This window comes from Rhinopithecus roxellana, chromosome 4, assembly GCF_007565055.1.
Source record: "Rhinopithecus roxellana isolate Shanxi Qingling chromosome 4, ASM756505v1, whole genome shotgun sequence".
Taxonomy (NCBI): Eukaryota; Metazoa; Chordata; class Mammalia; order Primates; family Cercopithecidae; genus Rhinopithecus; species Rhinopithecus roxellana.
Window position 1 is genome coordinate 57333213 of NC_044552.1, and position 18357 is coordinate 57351569.

The window sequence follows — 18357 nt, forward strand, 5'->3', positions numbered from 1 at the left end:
TCATCACATTACCCAACTTCAAACTATACTATAAGGCCATAGTCATGAAAACAGGAAAGTACTGGTATAAAAATAGACACATAGACCAATGGAACAGAATAGAGAACACAGAAATAAACTCAAATACTTACAGCCAACTGATCTTCAACAAAGCAAACAAAAACATAAAGTGGGGGAACAACATCCTATTCAACACACGGTGCTGGGATAATTGGCAAGCCACATGTAGAAGAATGAAACTAGATCCTCTTCTCTCACCCTACATAGAAATCAACTCAAGATGGATCAAAGACTTAAATCTAAGACCTGAACCCATAAAGATTCTAGAAGGTAAAATCAGAAGAACACTTCTAGACATTGGCTTAGGCAAAGACTTCATGACTAAGAAGCTAAAAGCAAATGCAACAAAAACAAAGATAAATAAATGGGACTTAAATAAACTCAAAAGTTTCTGCATGGCAAAAGGAATAATCAGCAGAGTTAACAGACAGCCCACAGAGTGGGAGAAAAATCTTTACAATGTATATGTCCAACAAAGGACTAATATCTAGAATCCATAAAGAACCCAAACAAATTAGCAAGAAAAATACAAACAAACAATCCCATCAAAAAGTGGGCTAAGAACATGAATAGACAATTATCAAAAGAAGATATATAAAAGGCCAACGGACATATGAAAAAATGTTCAACATTACTAATTATCAGGGAAATGAAAATCAAAACTACAGTGTGATACCACCTCACTCCTATAAGAATGGCCATAGTTAAAAAATAAAAAAATAATATACACTAGTGTGGATGCATGAAAAGGGAACACTTTTACACGGTGGATGGGAATGTAAACTAGTACAATGACTATGGAAAACAGTGTGGAGGTTCCTAAAAGAACTAAAAGTAGATCTACTATTTGATCCAGCAACCCCACTACTAGGTATTTATCCACCCAGAGAAAAAGAAGTCATTATACGAAAAAGATGCTTGCACACAAATGTTCGTAGCAGCACAATTTGCAATTGAAAAAATATGGAACCAGCTCAAATGCCCATCATATATATACGTGTGTGTGTGTGTGTGTGTGTGTGTGTGTGTGTATATGTATATATATAAATGGATGGAGTTGGAGACCATTATTCTAAGTGAAGTAACTCAGGAATGGAAAAAACAAACATTGTATGTTCTCACTCATATGTGGGAGCTAAGTTATAAGGACGCAAAGGCAAAAGAATGGTACATGGACTTTGGGGACTCAAGGGAAAGGATGGGGTGTGGCGAGGGATAAAAGACTACACTTCGGGTACAGTTCTTGGGTGATGGGTGCACCAAATCTCAGAAATCACTGCTAAAGAACATATTCATGTCACCAAAAATAAATAAATAAATCACACATGGCCAGAACCAGACAACTGCTGCAGGCAAAGCCTGGAGGCAGCAATGGAAACTGCATTGTGAAGGAGTGAGGAAATACCCCCATGTGGAGCTGAAGACACAAACATACAGCATCACAACAGATGGTGGCTTTGCTTCCCAATCTATTGGTTGACATAAACACCATTGAAGAAAAACGGCTTCTTCCTTGATACATCATTTAGTTCTTCTTAGAAATAAATAACTATAAAGAGCAAATTTATATCTACAACTGTTCAAAGTCTAGCAACAAAGTACTACAACTTAGAACAGTACTCTTTAAAGGGTCAAGTTTATACTTCAATAAAGCTGACTTTTAAAAAAGTACTCTAATTTAAAACATGACCTAAACCTAAAAATAGTATTGAAATAGATTTCCCTGAAGCCAAGACATATCCAAATAATTCATTCTGTACAGAGTATGCTAAAAATGTTATATAATTTAAAAATTCACAGTGAACAATTTGATTTTCCATTTAGTTTCTTTCCAATTTCTTCTTTTCACATTTGAAAGAGATGTGTCGCTTTTTATAAACCAAAGTATGCGTGATTTCCACTCTGTAAAATTTCATACCAACCCGTTAAACTGTTGAAATATGATATATGAGCTCTCTCCTTCATAGGGCTTGAAATCCACACAGGACTTGAGGCGGAACATCTCAAAGGCATACAGAATGGCTCCTTTAGCATTCAGCGCTGCAGACATCAGTGAAAATATCAATGAGCATTAGTTTAAACCTTGGATAATATCTACAACTTATAGTTTAGAGAAAAACATGCTACCACATGAAATCCACAGAAGTGCATGATAGATTTTTTGTTAATAAATAGATTTCCTGGTAACTAAAACTGCAAAATTGGTTATGGACATCTGCAAACTTAGTTGTGGACATAAACATCAAGTGCATACCTTGAATGCACAATGCATATGTGTCTACAAAATAAGAATACTCACATGTGTATATGGCTAAATAAAATAATAAAATAACTTCAACACTTTCTCCCTTTCCCTTTCCCCCACTGAAGCAGAGATTTAGAGTGCATTGCCTCAGGAGAGTCACATGGCAGAGCAGAAAACAAAAGTGGCTTGTGAGTAGCTCTGGCTTTAGTAGACATAGATAAAGTACCTTAGAGAAAGGCAGTGAGATAGTGTTCCTTACCCCAATCTAAAAACATGTTCTCTCTTTCTGGAGGAGGAAAGCAGAGCTTAGAGAGGTTTGTGGGTTCTGAGAGCATAAGAAGCACATACGGTATTTTACCCTGCTTCCCAGAAAGATGCCTAGGAGATGGCAAGACCAGACAGCTAGTACTGCACACAGCCTTAGAAAAGATTTCTGTAACCCAAGCTCAGTACCGAAGCAGCAGAAGACTAGCGGACTTGAAGTGGCAGGAAAAATAGATGCTGACTAGTAACCTGTGGGGACAAATGACCAAAGATCAAATGCCTTTCATTTCACCTAGCATGCATGCACTTTGGCATTGTAAGACAAAGATGGGGTAGAGAAGAAAGATACTCCAGAGGAACTGAGATTATGTTTTACTTTGTGTATATTTTCCCCTCCCATCAACTTACTGAAGGCTAGAATCTAAGTTAAAAATTAAGCCAAGCTATATAAAATTAAATTATATTTCTTGCACATTTGATTTAGTGCTTTCTCTCAAAGAGTTTATAATTATTGGCCAGGAAATTACATCATATTTTTCTGGCCTTTATTTCATTTGATAAACTATCAAGTTGGAGCTTCCATAGCCTGGATGTCATAATATCATATCAAGATCATTAAAGAAATAGTCATGGGAATAGTCAATAAACTAATTGTGGAAACAACACAGATAACAACAACAAGAGCATTCATTACATCTGCTGGGAGATTTTCATGCACTTTTGCCTATTCTCATTTAGTTACATCTGTAATACAAAGAGATATACCTAAGATAGCTGTGGTGTTACAACAATGTAAGAAAAAAAGTGATTATACTGAAGTCAAGCTTCCTAGAAGGCTATGTGACTTTTTTTATCCTAAATTCAAGTGGTGGGATTTCTGAGAGTGGTTAGTTTTTAAATCATACCTCTTCTTCCTTCTCCACACCTGAATAAGTCGTAAAGAGGGAACTAAGCAACTCTGTAATAATTTTGTAAAAATTGCCTCTACATCATTGGGATAAATGAAAATAGAGCCCATTTGAAGTCTTCCTCTTCTCCATGAAGGCAACCCTGAGTGCCCAAATGAAGCAGGGAGCATGAGGAGTGGAAAATGGGAGGCGGAAAGAAGAGGAAGGCCACGGAAAGAAGGCAAGTAAGGAAGGAAGGAAGGACGGAAGGAAGGCTGCCGGCCGGAGGAAGGACGAGAAGGATGCAGCGAAGAAAGGGCGTGGGGGGGGGGAGGTTTGGGAGGGAGAGGGCAGGGGAGGAGGGGGAGGGATTTCTTGGTAGTGGGTCGTAGAGGAGGCGGGAGGTAGGGAGGCTTCTTAGAATCCTCGATAGTTCCTAGGGGCGTGTCGTCGGCGTGGTCATTTGCTGGCATGTCCTTCGTTCTTCCTTTTCTCTTCCTTCCTTCCTTCCTTCTTCCTTCACTCCTTCTCCTCGTCCTTCTTCTCCTTTCTCTCTCTCTCTCTCTCTCTCTCTCTCTCTCTCTCTCTCTCCTCTCTCTCGCCTCCTCTCTCTCCCCCCATTCTCTCTTTTTCGGAGATGTGTGTCTCAGTTGCTCAGGCTGGTCTTGAACTCATGGGCTCAAGTGATCTTCCTGCCTCGGCCTCGCAAGGTGCTAAGGTTATAGGTGGCCAAAGCTTGATTTCATGAGTCATCTTTATGTAGGTGGTTTACTACACTTAAGACACTGTTAGCTCCTTGAGAGAATGGGGTATACTTTTTGTCTTATTGTAACTCTTCTTCCTAGCCAACTGCCCTGACATAGTAAGTTGTACATAGTTCTGTGTCAAACAACAAATTAGTTTTGAAAACCACTAGCATTCTTTTAACCCTGGATCAAATAATATGAGAAGAGTTAACTTTATTTATTCTGTTTTTTCTTTTTCTTTTGAGAAGAGTTAACTTCAGATACCAATGGCTGTGTGTATTAGAAGATAAGCATAAGAAGGCTACCTAGATTCAGTTTAAGAATCCTTTGAGAGAATCTCTGGTGCTCATAACGGTCAAGGAGCTTGAATCTAATTAATCCTCCCACAGATAACAGTTGTAAATTTGAAAAAATAAGAAAATAAACTCTTTAAATATGCTGGAAAATAGCTAAAGCAGGTGGAAAATGGAGGACTTTTTTCTTAAAAAAAGGAAAATTTCACTGGGTAAGATTCACATTTATACAGCTTTTTGCATGAGGGCAAGTCTTAATTTCTTCAGTGCGAGAAAAAGAGAACACAGGTATAAATCTGCAGTTGTATTTTCTTAACATACCACAGGGACAGGTTGGGGCTGAGTTTTAACCTAAGTGTCTGAAAATCAAGGGAGGAAGTCCTGGAAAGGAAAGTCATAGTTGACAAGGAGGAGATTCATCCCAAAGTTTGTGGATAAGTGCCCCTTCAATCCTTGTCTAACTCATGAACTTTGCATAAATGGGAGAAGGCTCCAAGGCCCTTAATGGGAAGGAGCCATTGGAAGACTGAGCAACCTGAACAGATACATAAGTTGCTCCCCACTGCAGTGGAGGGACAATCTGGAGTTTGAGTCATGCAAAGTTACAGGGGCTGGGGAAACTCGGGCATTCCGTTGAAACCCCAGAGGGACCGTGACTTAACAGTAAAGACTGTGTTACAGCACTAAGATATTTGCCTTGAACCAAGGACAAAACCACACAAAGCCTCCACAAATTCCAGATGATCATGCAGTAATTTAACTGCTCTAACAAAAATTAACACAATTCAGAGAAGAATGAGAATATGCATAATCACTACAATGTAATATAATGCCTAATATATAATCAAAAATTATGAGACCTGTGAAGGAACAGGAAACTGTTATCCATAGATAATATTAAAAGCAGTAACTAGAAAGAGAAACAGACCCCAAGATGACTAAAATGTTAGAATTAGCAGACAAACACTTTAAATCTCTATTATATACTTGTTAAAGAATTTAATGGAAAAAAAGATGAACATGCAAATAATCTTAGCAGACAAATGGGAATTATATAAAAGAACCCAGTGAAAATTCTATCAGTATTATATCCAAAATAAAAAATTCACTGGATAATTTTAAAAGTTGACTGGCGATGATAAAAGAGACAGAGAGAAAAATGTTCAGAAAAATGAATAGAGCTTTAGTGACCAATGCAAAAAATACCACCCAGTCTAAGATATGTGCAGTTAGAGTCTCTGATGGATAGGCGACACACAGAAAAATATCTGAGCAAATAACGGCCTAGTATTTTTCAGATTTGGTTATTTAAAAATCCGCTAAAAATATAATAAACTTGGTGAGCCCAAGCAGGATGAATAAAAAGAAAATCAACATAAGCATATCATAATCAAACCATCATAAAAACAAAAATAAAGAGGACATAAGAAAGGAACTAGAGAAAAAAGACATTACATACAGGAGAACAACAATATGAAAGATGGATGATTTCTTATCAGACACTGGAGAAAAGAAACAGTGTATCTGGAGCAAAATATTTGCAAAATATATATCTGACAAAAGACATATCCAAAATATATAAAGAATACTTACAACTCAATACTAAATAACAAATAACCCATTTTTTTAAATGGGTTAACCGAGAAGATATTTTACAAGGGAAGAAATACAAATGACCAATAACTAACTTTAAAGAAGATCAACATTACTAGTCATCAGCGAAATAAAAATCAATAAATTAATAAGGTAGCACTACATGCCCAAAAGAATGGCTAAAATTTTAAAAATTGACAACACCAGATGTTAGCAAAGACATGGTGTAAATGAAACTCGCATACATTGTTTGTGGTTGTGTAAAATGGTACCAGCATATTGAAAGAGGTCTAACACTAAACCTACACCTATACTATAACCCAGCAATTTTATTCTTAAAGTATTTACACCAGAGATATGAAAATATATTTTAAAAACGAATATGTGCAAGACTGTTCATAATACCTTTATTCATAATAGCCAAAACATAGATTCAATCCAAGAGAATGGTAAAACAGGCTGTGACATACTCAATTCAATGAAATGACACTCAGTAACAAAAGAAGAACAAATTACTGATAAACACAGTAACATTGATGCATCCCAATAACACTTTACTGAGTAAAAAGAAGCCTTAATCAAGAGTATATAACATATGATTCCATTTATATGAAATTCTAGAAGAGGTTAAATTCACGTATGAAGAAAAAAGAAAAAATAGAACACTGGCTTTTTTTTCTCTGGAAAAGTGAGAATGACTTGGAAGGGCCATAAAAGAATTTTCTGGAATGATAAAAATGTTTCATCTCTTCATAGGAAGTTAGGTTTCAGAGGTATATATATTATAAACATGTTCCATCTCTTGATAGGAATGTGGGTTACATAGGTGCATAAATCTTTAAGAACTCATTGAATTGTACATCTAAGGCCCATGCATTTTACCACATATATATTTTATGTTAAAGGGAACTATACACAAATATTGAACTGTGGTTAATTACATGCATACTGAAGTGACTGGGGTAAAGTCTACTAGTGTCTGAAAGCAACTTCGAAATGCATCAAAAATACAATGGATTCATACAGTGATATTAGGATGGATAGATGAGATAAAGCAAATAAAACTGTTAATTGTAATCTAGGTTGTGAGTATGTGAGTGTTCGCTGCACAATGCTTTTAACTTTTTGATTATTTAAAAGTTTTTATAATCAAATGTTGGAAAACAAAAAGACATTGCATTAAAACTGAAAAATGTTAAAATAATAATTTTAACACTACTCTAAACCCAAATTCTATTTCCAGTTAAAATATTCTCAAAATAGAGGCAAAATAAAGATCATTTTCAGGTAAAAGAAAAACCAGAAGTTGTCATCAACAGATCTGCTTTATAAGAAATGCTAAAGGAAGTTCTTCAAACTGAAGAGAAATGATACTAGATAAGAATTCAAATTTACAGGAGCAATGAAGAGCACCAGAAATTGCAAATATAAAAGTAAATATAAAGACTGTCTTGTTTTTCATTAATTACTTTAAAAGACAACTGTTTAAATCAAAAATCCTAACACTATAGTGTGAGACTCATGAAGCATAAGATGGAAAACACTAGACCATAAAGGGCAGGGGTATAAATGGAATTATAACATTGCAAAATGCTTGCATAGTAGTAAGGCAAAGGACAATATTTTTAAAAATTTAAACACACTTTTATCCCATCCATGAATGAAAATATTCACAAGATAAATTATGAAGTATCTATTAATACACTAAACTTTAATAAGCATACACCAAATCAAAATTTGAAGAAAGCAGTAAAGCAGTGCTTCAAATAAAATTTATAGCGTTAGTAACCATGTTGTAGAATACATTACATCAGAAAAAATGAAGATTTAAAATAAGTGATATGAATTTTCATCTTAAGAACATAGAAAAAGAAGAGCAAATTACACCTGAAATAAGTAGGAGAAAGGAAATAATAAAGATAACAGAAAGCAACTAAATAGAAAGCAGAGAAGCAAGAGAAAATTAACAAATCAAAAGTTGATTCTGTAAAAATATTAATAAAATCAATAAGCTCCTAGCAGGACATGTCAAGAGAAAAAGAGGAAACATACAAATTGCCAATATCAAGAATGAAATAGGAATATTACTAAAGATTCTACAGACATTATAAAGATAATGAGATATTATGCCAATATTTTGACAACTTAGTTGAAATAATTGTTAAATTTTGTCAAATGCTTTTTCTGCATCTATTAAGGTAATCTTAATTTTTTATTACTGAAAAATACAATTTAATAAAAGCAGCATAATAGAAAATAAGAAAAATTGTATAATTATTACGTAAATTGAATTCATTATAAAAATACTATCCCACAAAAAAAATTCCATTACTTGGTTATTTTATTGGTGAATTTTACCAACATTTAAGAAAGAAAAAATTTTAATCATACACAAACTTATTCAAAAGATAAAAGAAGAGGAAACATTTTCAAGATGGTTTTGAGATCTACATAGCTTTATTACTAAAGCCTAATAAAGATATTATGAAAAAGTAAATTAGAAACCTATACTTTTTATGAATATAAACACAAAAATCTATAACAAAATATTACCAAATGGGATCCAGCAAAATATGAAAAGGGTAATACATCATAACCAAGTAGAGCTCATCTGAGAAATGCAAAGTTGGTTTAGCATTCAAATTTGATGTTATTTACCATATTACACGATAAGGAATAAAAAGTATAGTTATCTAAATTGTTGCAGGAAAAGCATTTGATACACTGTAACAACTATCCATGATGAAAATATGCCATCTGACAAAGGGCATCTATGGAAAACAGTCATGTCCCACATGAATGAAGTATTGAATACTACCACTAAAACAAGCCAATGAGGCAAAGATGTCCACTTTTACCACTTCTATTCAACATGGTAATGAAGGTCCTAGCCAGAGCAGTAAGACAAGAAAAAGCAATACATGGTGTAAAAATTGGAAAGGAACCAGTAACACTGTCTATACTGATAGGCAAGAAGAATTTTTATTAAAAGTCCTAAAAAAAAATCTACAAATCAACAATTAAAGTTAATGAGTAAATTTAGCAAGGTAACAGGATACAAAATCAATATATAAAAATCCAATGTATTTTTACGTATTAGCAGAAAACATTAAGTGGTAAAAAAATTTTTTAATTTCATTTTAATAGCATCAAAAATATAAAATGCTTAGAAATGAATTTACCAAAGACACGCAAGATCTCTACACTGAAATTTATAAAGCGTGGATTAGAGAAATTAAAGAAGACTGAAATTAACTGGATAGATGTACCATGTTTATGGATTATAGGACTCAATATTTTTAAGATATTAGTTTTCTACAAATTTATGTACAGAATCAACACATTCCTATCAAAATCCTAGCAGGCTATTTAGAGAAACTGATTATAAAATATACATGAAAACGCATAAGATCTGGAGTAGGCTAAACTGTCTTGAAATTGGAGAGCAAAGCTGGAGCACTCAATTCAAGGTTAACTATAAAGCTAGAGCAATCAACATAGTGATTTTTGACATGATGATGGACAAGTAGAATAAGAGAAGAAAATAGAGATACCAGATCAAGAGATAAGGAGTCTTGGAAAACTTGGCAAACAAGACTCTTGCAAAGAGTACTCAATGAGAAAAGCAAAGTTTTACAGCAAATGTTGCTAGAACAACTGGGCTAATAAATACCAATCAACCAATCTCAAGCTCTTCATCTTGTTGTACATAAAATTAGTTTGCAATCAATTATAGACAAAAATTGAAACCACACAACTTCAAAAAAATATTGGAATATATCTTTGTGACTTGGTTTAAGCACAGATTTCTTAGAATGTAAAAACGCAAACTATATAAGTTAAAAAATTGATAAATCACACTTTATCAGCATTTAAAGCTTTTGCATTTCAAAATTCACTGCTTGAAAAACAAAAACAAATAGGTAAGTAACAGACTAACAGAAAATATTTATAATACATCTATCTGACAAAGGGCTTTAGCCATAATATATAAAATCCTACAAATAATAAAAAGACAAACAATATAATTTTTAAAACTCATGAAGGAGTTGGACAGACCTTCATAAAAGAAGATACAAAAACAGCCAGTAGCATACTGAAATGTGCTAAATATCACTAATCATTAGGGAAATGCAAATTAAAATCATAGTGAGGTACCATTTTACAACTACTAAAATGGCTATAATTACAAAGATTAATGCTATCAACATTAGTGAAGATGTGGAGCAAATGAAACACTCATATATTTTCAGGAGGAGTGTGCAATGGCACAGCCACTTTGGAAAACAGTTTGGTGTTTTCTTACACAGTTATCCATGTGACCAAGCAATTATATTCCTAAGCATTTACCAAAGATAAATAAAAAATGTATTCACATAAACTTGTACAAGAATTATCACAATAGTTTTCTTCATAGTAGCCCCAACAGAAAAATGGACAATGACTTACAGTATATTAATGTAAAGAAATATTACTGAGTAGTTAAAAAAAGAAGATTTAACTGTTGATCCACAACAATATGGAAGAACTTTAAAAAGTCAAAGAAGCCGGACACACAGTATTTATAAAATAAATGTTATGGTATATGAGCTCATTTATCTGTAAATCAACTGTAAATCAGGAAAAACTAATCCATGGGGAAAAATCAGAATGGTGGTTGTCTCTTAGGGAGTGGGGATGGGAACTGCCTAGAAAGGAACTTTATGGAATGAGGGAAGTGTGCATTATATAGGCATATGTGTTTGTCAAAAGCCTTATATACTGATTTGTGTATTTCACTCTATGTAAATTTAACTTGAATAAAACAATTCTATGCAAATATTGAACTCTAGTTAGAAAGTTTGCTTTCACAGTGGTCTGGGTCTGGGCATCTGAACTTAAACACTAAAGGTGACCTTCACATGGTGTTGCTTGAGAAATACTACTGTATCCTTACTACCTTTATCTTATGTCAGGTCACTTGTCTCAAATCACTCTCAAATGTAGTTTCTTACCTACCTTGCAGCTAGAGAGACCATACCACTTAAGCTGTGGTCTGCATGGGGACCAATAGCATCAGCATCACTGGAGGACCATTGGACATGCAACATCTCACGCACCAACTCTGACCTACTCTGTAGGTTAACAAGCTCCTCATATGAATCCTATGCACATTAAAGTCTGAGAAGCATTGCCTTACACCTCACAGAGGCAATAGTGAAGGTTACATAAAATATTAGATGAAGGCACAGTGCCTGGCACATAATAGGGTGGCGGAGATGTGACAACCAGGATAAAAGAACCTGTAATGGGAAAGAACCCCTTTTAAAGTTGGTGTTTCTTAAATCATGTTCCATTAAGTATTGGTGTTCCATGAATTTGCAAGGCAAACACTGGAGAAAATAACTCAATTTTCCAAGTATTAGTTGGGAACAACATGTGTTTGTATCTAGCTGTTCTCCATAAAAATGGATCCGAGGCAGCACTGATAAAGAGGATGGAAAAGACTGAAACATAATCTACACCTGCTGAGACTAGAAGCAGCCTAGCAGCCCAACAAGATGAAGCAACCTTGTCCTGGCTTTCCCTCTTCACTCTAATCTTGTCCATCTGTCTAAGCAGGTGGGGCCTTGTAGGCATTGAGTCATCATGGCTGCTCAGCTGTCAGTCAACTGCTTGAGGGTGCCTACATGGGGCTTCTAATATTTATTTATTTCTACCGGCTGTTAGTTCTATACACAATCTTAGCTAAAAGGCAGAGAAGTGATTCTACTAGTCATTATTTCTAACAATGAGTAAAATGTACCATATTCAGATCTTTTTCTCAAGAGAGAAAAGAGTAGACATTAATAACACCAAGAAAAAAGGATTGTGAACATATGAAATATGGACTTTTCTATTTCTCAAAGTGTGGCATGTTTCTCTTGTAACAAAAAGAGAAGAAATCAATATGCTGAAAATAGTGTCCTCACACTACATTTAGATTCACCTAAACAAAGTGCAAACTTTGCCTTGCTCTGATGCAAACTATATTTCATTGGGTTTTTGCTCTTTCATGTTGCTCCTGGTTATACTAATACTTTGAAGTGTGTTGCATTTTAAAAGTTATTCTTGGATACTATGTATCTCAGACTGGTTAAGCAGCACTGGTTTTGATGTAATGTCATGTCTTTTTCCCCATGAGATAAAGATTCGTCAGGACTTGAAAACCCTCTTAGACCCTGGTGGTTACTCCCAATGTGATGCCCATGAGCAGGCTGAGAGGGGAGAGAGAGTTAAACCGAAAACTTCTAATTAAGAGCAATTAATATTACCCAAATTATCAGCCAAGATGTAAGGAATGGGGAATTTCCACCTGGTGTTTGGGTCTCTCAGGCCATTTCTGGAGTTCTGTGAAAACAAAGATAAAGGTGAGTGGGAAGCTTAGTCCTCAAGGTCACCTTGACCTCCTCCTTCAATAAACTCTCACACAGCAAACAGTCTATCACACAATTCAAACAGTTTAGTGGCAATTTCTCTTCTGATTATGAAAGCAATAGAAGTCCCTTGAGAGATAATTTGGAAAAATCAGAGAAATTATTAAGAACAAAATAAAGGGGGCCTGCAATCCCAGGAAAATTAAATAGATAAACCATTTAATTATTTTAGACTCTTTGGTGCTGTTTACTTATTTTCCCTCTGTTTTTGTCCTTACCAGTTATAGTGGAACTCCTCACTGGAACAGATTATAGATGAGATTTCTCTTATCTCCTTCACAGTGCCCATCGCAGGGCTGGCCACAGAGCAGAGACTGACACCCAATGGTACTGTCTGTCCTGAGGAACTTACTGCATCTTTGACAGATACTCACCTGCAAGAGGATGTCCCCTTGAAAGAGGTCCAAGCCTGCAGCTGGAAATGGAATTTTTTTAAAAAAACAATATTTGAGTGAACATTATTAAAAGGCATCTTTCATAATAAAATTAATCTTTGCCATTATAAATCTTTGAATATTAGTCTTTATGTGGCAAAACTTTTCGAAACAATGCAAAAATTCCAGTTGAGCAAATATGAATGGCCAATGAATTGTCATAGCCTCTGTTTTCAATTTTGGAACAATAAATCTTGTCTAAGAATCTTAAAAGTAAGAGATAAGTTAGAAGGGATTTTATTGATCACTGACTATAAAAAAGGGATTTGAGGCAGCACTGATAAGGAGGATGAAAACTATTGAGAGAATGGCTGGGGGTGGTGGCTCACGCCTGTAATCCCAGCACTTTGGGAGGCCGAGGTGGGCGGATCACCCGAAGTCAGGAGTTTGAGACCAGCCTGGCCAATGTGGTGAAACCCCTTCTCTACTAAAAGTACAAAAATTAGCTGAGCTTGGTGGTGCACACCTGTAGTCCCAGCTACTGAGGATGCTAAGGCAGGAGAATTGCTCAAACCCAGGAGGTGGAGGTTGCAGTGAGCCATGATCGCACCACTGCACTCCAGCCTGGATGACAGAGCCAGACTCCATCTCAAAAAAGAAAAGAAAAATATTGAGAGAAATGGAGAAAAAAATAGAGTCCAGCGACATGAAGTGATGTACTATGTAATCCAGGGGCCAAGTGAGCATCGAAATTCCTGCCTTCCCATTCAGGGCTCTTTCTGCCCCTGTACCATTTTGCCTCTTGTCCCAGGGTAAATGAATGTATTCTGCTCTTTCCCATGAAAAAACGATGATACCCTCCAAAACCAAGCTCAAGGTGCTGCCCACGTCATAAGGAAGACCAGAGGATTGTGGACAGATCCATTCAAAACCATACCTCCAAACATCTGTTCTCAGGTGCTTAGCAGAATACACTCTCCCACTGCTGGTATTGCTTAATCCTGGCCTCATCCTGTTTCAGTAAGCAAGATTCTTAAAAGTGAAGATCTTTGTGGGAAAATTTCTCAAGCATTAAAAGAGCATCACTTATCATAACTCTCATGTGACAAGCAACATTTTCTGTAAAATGCAACAACTTCAGACAGAATTACTGGATTGTACTTCATTCTGAGGACAGCCCTGATTTACAGGCCAGGAAACCAAAGCACAGATTAATTACCACAGTCTCACAAGCCAACAGAGACCCCATTTGGCAAAGCCAATGGCTCATTCAGGAACCAGCTCCATTTATACATAGGACACCAAGGAGGTGTTAGGTATTAGCAGGCATCATGATTTCATTTGCCAGTGACTAACTAGGGCTATCCCTGCATCACTCCCTTCCTCATGCACACATTTGCTAGGTTGCTTAACCTCCTTAGCCCTGACCTATTCATATGCTAGCAGTGCAATGAAACAACCACAAACAGCAATGACATCACTGTACCACTGTCAGTAGGACCCAGATTTGAATAATCTTTTAAATAAAAGGACTTTGTTCTGGTCCATCTATTCTTTCATTGAGAATAGTTCTACTATTTGTTTGTCCTGAGCAAAAATCTGTATTTCCTGACACCTGGTCTGGATTATAATGGAATTGAGGGAGCTCTTCCAGAGTGAAGTGAATGAGCCCACTCAGATTTTGGCCCCAGTGGTCAGTGAGAATGGATGGGGTCATGGGGGGCAGGGAGAACTTCCCAAAGAAATGCACATCCAGTGAAAGCAAGCCTCGATCTATTCATTATCCAGTTTGTTCATGTGGTGCGCACTTATTAAATGCCTAATGTGTCTGAAGCATTTTTCTAGATGCTGGGACATAGCAGAGAATAAAACAAAGTCCTTAAGGAGATGACACTCTTGATTGGGGGAAGAGGGAGACATACAAATAAACAAATAACTGTAAAGTATGACAAATGGTGAAAAGTACAATAAAAAAGAAACAAGTGAAAGGTAAGGTGGGAAAGAGTGCTGAGGTGAGATAGGTTTGCTATTTTATTAAAGAGTGGCCAGGGAGGGCCCCCCAGAGGAGGTGGCATTTTAGCAGAAATATGATAGAGTAAGGGAATGAAGGAAGTGTGGTGGAGGTAAAGGCAACACCAGATAGAAAGGTCCTGTGGCAGGAAAGCCTTGATGTCTTAGGGCAGTGGTCCTAAACTCGAGCATCAGAGTCCCCTGGAAGGCTTGGTCAACACAGGTTGATGAGCCCCCACCCTTGGATTTCTGGTTCATTAAGTCTGGGGCGAGGCCTAAGAATGTTCATTCCTAAGAAGTTTACTGATGCTGCTGGCTGGGGGACAACACATTGAAAATCACTTCCTTACAGGAGTAGCTGTGCAGTCAGGGTGGCTGGAGAGCTCAAGTGGGAAGAGGAAGAGTAGTCACAAACCCTGTTTCAGCAGATCGACTCACACTCTAATGTGCATAGAAACCACTTGGGTCTGTCAAATTGGAGATGCTAATTTGGTAGGTCTGGGGTGGATCCTCAAATGCGGCATTTCCAAGAGAAAGCTCTTGAGCGACACAAGTCACTTTGGCCTGTGGAACACACTTTGGGAATCAAGGCTCTAAGGCCTTTACTTTGTGTTGGAGGAGAAGTCATTAGAAGGTTGGAGCAGAGAAATGACATGATCTGAAGGATATTAAAGGAAGAGTTCTATGTTGTGCAGAATAGTCTGTAGGGAGCAAAGGCAGAAAAGGAAGCACAGTTATGAGGCCCCTCAAAGGACCAGGTCGGATATGAGGTGGCTGACCAAGGTGGGGACAGTAAAAGTACTGAAAAGTCTCAACTGTGGTATGATTTGAAAGTAGATCTAGGCCGGGCATGCCGGTGGCTCATGCCTGTGGCTCATGCCTGTAATTCCAGCACTTTAGGAGGATGAGGTGGGCAGATCACAAGGTCATGAATTCAAGACCAGCCTGACCAACATGGAGAAACCCTGTCTCTACTAAAAATACAAAAACTAGCCTTGCGTGGTGGTGGACACCTGTAATCCCAGCTGCTTGGGAGGCTGAGGCAGGAGAATGCCTTGGACCCGGGAGGCGGAGGTTGCAGTGCACTGAGATTGTGCCACTGCACTCCAGCCTAGGTAACAGAGCAAGACTCCATATCTTGGGAAAAAAGAAAGAAAAAAGAGAGAGAAGAGAAGAGAAGAGAAGAGAAGAGAAGAGAAGAGAAGAGAAGAGAAGAGAAGAGAAGAGAAGAGAAGAGAAGAGAGAGGAAGGAAGGAAGGAAGGAAGGAAGGAAGGAAGGAAGGAAGGAAGGAAGGAAGGAAGGAAGGAAGGAAGGAAGGAAGGAAGGAAGGATCAAGTAGATCTAATAGCATCTGCTGACAGATTTTGCATAAGGTATGACAGAAAGACAAGAGTTAGGGGCAACTCTAAGATTCTGAGCTTAAAATCTAGAAGGAGTGAGTTACATTTACTGAAATGAAAAGGACTGAGAGGAGCAGGTCTTGGGGTGGAGGATAAGAAATGTTAAGTCAGCCTTGTGAGGCAAAAAGAAGATGGTGAAAGGTGGCAATTTTCTCTATATGATTTTCACCATCAATTTATGGTGTTAGAATCTGGCCATATGGCTAACCCAATCAATCCTGGTGGCTTGGTTGAAATGGCCTAAAAAAAAGATTACATGGTAATGAGATTTCTTCACTGGGGTCAAAGTTCAGAGGTGGTGGTGGGCCTGAAGAGTACAAAATGACAAAGAGGTAAAGAATTACTTTTATTAGATAGATAAGGATGAGATTAGAAAAACTCTAAAAATTCAAATCCCAGTCCTGTTGTAAAATACATCAGATTCTCTGAACTGTTTACACAATGGCTGACTCTAAAAAGAGATATTTTAGTGCCTGGCTCTGAAGTCTTGGCACTCATTCATGCATTCACCCATTTACCTTCCTAAACTATTTCTGCTCTGCCTATGCAGCCATTCTCCAGCTATTCCAATTAAATATCAACTAACTGGCTTCTCTGTGAGTGAGAGAAAGCCAGAAAAATTGACCCTTAGGTATAGGTATTTTCATTTTGTAGTCTTCAGATAGCACTGAGCTATTTTCATTTTGTAGTCTTCAGATAGCACTGAGCTATTAAGGTACGGGCTGCAAGATCTGGAAGTGAGCCCCGTCACTGCTACCTATGATCCTGAGCAGGTCACTCTAACCATGAGAAACCACTTGCTCCTCCCCCCAAAACATGAAAATAGCACTTACTCCACAACAAGACTGGACAAATAAAAATATCATGGCCAGTGGAGGGGTTGGGTTTTGTTTCCCCACTAAATATAACCAGAGGCTTATTCTTATATTTTTCTTTAACAATCAGAATAATTATCTATTTGCTTTCCTTTTCTTCCAAATACAAATTGGAAAAATAAATTTTTTATAAAGAGAAACTTGTTATGTATCTAGATCCATTGAGGACTCCCTAGCTCTCCTAGAATGTCTGGTCTAACTGTCTTCTCTTTCCACATTTTTATCTTTCAGAAAATGCAATTTCTCACAAAGCATCAATAAATATTTCTCCCCCAAAGAATCACAATACAGTATTATGAAGGAAAGTGCTTTTCAGTAATCCCATCACTGGGTTTTAAGTAATTTCAATACTTTAATAATGCAAAAATTGAGCTCACCTAAATTGATTTCTGAAATATCCTTCTGTTCACCAAAGTCTGCATCATGTACTGTTAAAAGTGAGGAGAAAAAATATTATTAGCCTTGCTGAACGAAAAAACTTTAAAAACACTCTCTGTGCATTTGAACTAATTCTTACCATTTTCTTTAGGAAGATACTTAATCTGAAAAAAAATAAATATACAGAAAATGGATAACGTATACTAGAATTAATATTTCTAAATATCCAAAAAGCGGGACTCTACTTACCGATACAGCTGCTATGTGGGCAAAAAACAAGGTAAAGGAGAGAATGCATGTGGATCTAGTCCAAGCCATTGCTGCGAGTGAGCTGATTTTAGCAGACACCTTGTCATAAATACCTTTTAGACTTTACCCTGACGGTTGTATTAGAAACTTTGACCCTTCCATATGTACCGTAGCGCTAAAAAAGGTAGTCAAAGATAACAGCATTGACTCTTTCGAGGACAGACACTAAGTTTACCTTAAATGCTTAAGCTTCAGAGACTGGGGAAAAGTTTGAAAAATTAATACTGAAATGAGCATATAAGAAGTAGTAACATTCCTAAAGGGCAGCAATAGCCATTCATATAATATAACAGAAGATCCTCTTAACAATAAAAATAAAAATAATTCAAAATTTTATTATTAAGTATTTAATTCAAATACAATATAAATTCAAATTTTATGGAACTGTTACAAAGCAATTATTGAAGGACATAAAAAAAACCTGACTCTTTCTCTATATATACATATATGAAATATTAATAGATTAT

The 18357-nt window shown here is 36.5% G+C and overlaps 1 protein-coding gene across 1 annotated transcript in view; it reads right to left on the reverse strand.

The window, feature by feature from the left end:
* Nucleotides 1–17935, reverse strand: part of MEP1A (meprin A subunit alpha) — a 41999-nt gene extending 24064 nt beyond the window's left edge. Inside the window, exons 1-6 of the mRNA XM_010356504.2 lie at nt 17831–17935; nt 17721–17745; nt 17581–17631; nt 12918–12958; nt 12382–12457; nt 1983–2100 (exon numbers count right to left, since the gene is read on the reverse strand). Coding sequence (XP_010354806.2) covers nt 1983–2100; nt 12382–12457; nt 12918–12958; nt 17581–17631; nt 17721–17745; nt 17831–17899 — 380 coding nt within the window. The 5' untranslated portion in view covers nt 17900–17935. The remainder of the gene's footprint in view (nt 1–1982; nt 2101–12381; nt 12458–12917; nt 12959–17580; nt 17632–17720; nt 17746–17830) is intronic.
* Between the last annotated feature and the right edge of the window lie 422 nt (nt 17936–18357).